Source organism: Galeopterus variegatus, unplaced genomic scaffold (assembly GCF_000696425.1).
Source record: "Galeopterus variegatus unplaced genomic scaffold, G_variegatus-3.0.2 Scaffold63693, whole genome shotgun sequence".
Taxonomy (NCBI): domain Eukaryota; kingdom Metazoa; phylum Chordata; class Mammalia; order Dermoptera; family Cynocephalidae; genus Galeopterus; species Galeopterus variegatus.
This window is the reverse complement of record NW_007789804.1, coordinates 1-2,099: the sequence shown is the minus strand read 5'-3', so window position 1 is coordinate 2,099 and position 2,099 is coordinate 1. Positions and strand designations below refer to the sequence as shown.

Genomic DNA, 2,099 nt, shown 5'->3' with positions numbered 1-2,099 from the left:
CACACGCACCCGTGGCCCGAGGTCTCACCCGCACCCGCCGCACCACCCCCCACAGCTCCGCATGCTCTGCATCTGGCACTCACACCCACAGGAGAGCTGGGGCCTGGCGGACTCTGTGATCAGTAAAATCTGATATAGGTGAAAATCAGGCAGCAGAATCACAATTTGCGGATCATTTGAACAATGGTAGATATTGAACAAGTGGAAAGTTGGATTTTGTAGAATTCAATCAACATAAAATTCAAGCCAACAAAGGTAAATATCGCACATGGTAAAACTGCTTATTGATTCCAAATTGAAGGAAGCAGATTTTTCTGATATTGGAGCTATAAAATCAACCCAGGGAAGCTGGACATGGTAGAAATTCTGGTCACAATGGCAGTAGATATGATTGGTAAAATTTGGCACAGTCCAAGCAAAATAAAGAATAAAATCCTGCATGTGAAATGTACATAGAAAATCACTGACCCCAATGGGAAAAAAATCTATAAAATAAAAATGAAAATAGAAAATAAAAGTGAAGCCTTTTAACTGCTTTGTATGGAAAGTTGCTCAAGGAATGAAATCAACTTACATAGAACCAAGGAATGACATTTCTGTTCACTCTGGAAAATATATTCCCCATAAAAACTCATAAATGTTGGTATAATTCTGATGTTTAAAATGTGTGTATTCCTCAACCCACTGGCTCACAGACCTAATGGGTTGAGATGGTGGGGTCAAATGGTGGGTTTAAAACCAGGGGCCCAGAACACCCTGAAACTGGGTCAAGCATGTACATATACATGCACACCCATGCATACACACGTGTGGGACCACGCACCTGCCCATGCAGCCATGGCCTTCCTCCCCAGGGTACTGGCATGTCAGATGCCTACACTGTCTGGCATCTCCTGTCTGCCCCCCCCCACCAAGAGGGAACAATGAGGCCACTGTGACCCCTGCAGGATTCTGATGGCCTCACAATGTCCCTCTGAGGTCACCACAGAGATAATCTTACCACCCCTGGCACTCCCAGCACAAGTCTGCTGAGGCCAACTGTGGGAGATCATCCTTGCTCCTCCCTCCAGCCACCCAAGGGAAGGAGTGGGCTGGAGCCCTACAAGGAAGCCTCTGAGGGAACCAGGAACTGGGACGCACCTGACCCACCCACCAAGATCTTCCAAGCCAGTGGAGATTTCCAGCCGCCATCCTGGAGGTCCTCACACCCACCTCACTTCCCCTGCCCCAGGAAGAGATGCAGAAAGATACTTCACTGCTGCCCCCATCTATGCCTTCAGCCTCAAACACTGTCATGGGTGGAGGCCAACAGGCCAGTGGGTCAGAGGTCCCTACCAACAGTGAGACCGGGCACCACACCTGTCCTAAAAAGCCCCCGAAGCCCAGCATGTCCAAGGTGATCATGGGGGCTATGAAAGAGAAGGGGGCACGCAGCCGCATGTCCCGGGCCGCACTGAAGAAGGCTCTTACCACCATGGGCTTCGACATGACCCGCAATGCCTTTCACTTCAAACAAGTGCTCATGGGACTGGTGGACAAGGGCGTGCTCAAGCAAGTGACCGGCAGGGGGGTCTCGGGCTCCTTCCGCCTGGGCAAGAAGTGGGCCACCAAGGCCAAGCTCAAGGCCAAGAGACAGCAGCGGCGGCGGCGGCGGCAGTCTGGGCGGCGCCGATCTGGGCCGCGCCAGTCTAGACAGCGCAGGTCACTACTGGGCTCCAAACAGGGGCACAAGCGGCTTTTCAAGAGGGCTCGCAGGGTGAACAAATGCCACCGCAACTAATGAGGCAGGTCAGGCAAGCGGCAGCAGTGCCCGGCCTGCCATAGGCTCAGTGCAGTAGCAATAAAAGGAGCCTAACTTATTTCACACCTGCCTCCTGGAATCTTTGGGGTTCAGAGGAGTGGGAGAGGAAGAGGGCTGGGGACACAGAGGAGGTGTAAGGCCATGGGTAGAGGAAGCCTGGGGCGAAATAAGATAGGTTTGGGAAGGGCTGGTGGGATGGAAAGCATCCATAGACATCAGCTAGTCCAATCATGTCAGTGTGCAGGTAGAGAAATGGTAACGGAGTAATTGTGTGGCAGAGCCTGGCCTGGAACCCAGG

The 2,099-nt window shown here is 52.1% G+C and overlaps 1 protein-coding gene across 1 annotated transcript; it reads left to right on the top strand.

The window, feature by feature from the left end:
* Window positions 1–838: 838 nt before the first annotated feature.
* LOC103584546 (spermatid-specific linker histone H1-like protein) lies at window positions 839–1,864 on the top strand. Its single transcript, XM_008565505.1, has one exon. It carries the CDS (start codon window positions 1,238–1,240, stop codon window positions 1,778–1,780), a length of 543 nt encoding a protein of 180 aa, XP_008563727.1. The 5' UTR covers window positions 839–1,237; the 3' UTR covers window positions 1,781–1,864.
* The last annotated feature ends 235 nt before the right edge of the window (window positions 1,865–2,099 follow it).

Coding starts and splice junctions, on each gene's coding strand:
- LOC103584546 (XM_008565505.1), top strand. CDS start 1,238: ATGCAGAAAGATACTTCACTGCTGCCCCCATCTATGCCTTCAGCCTCA.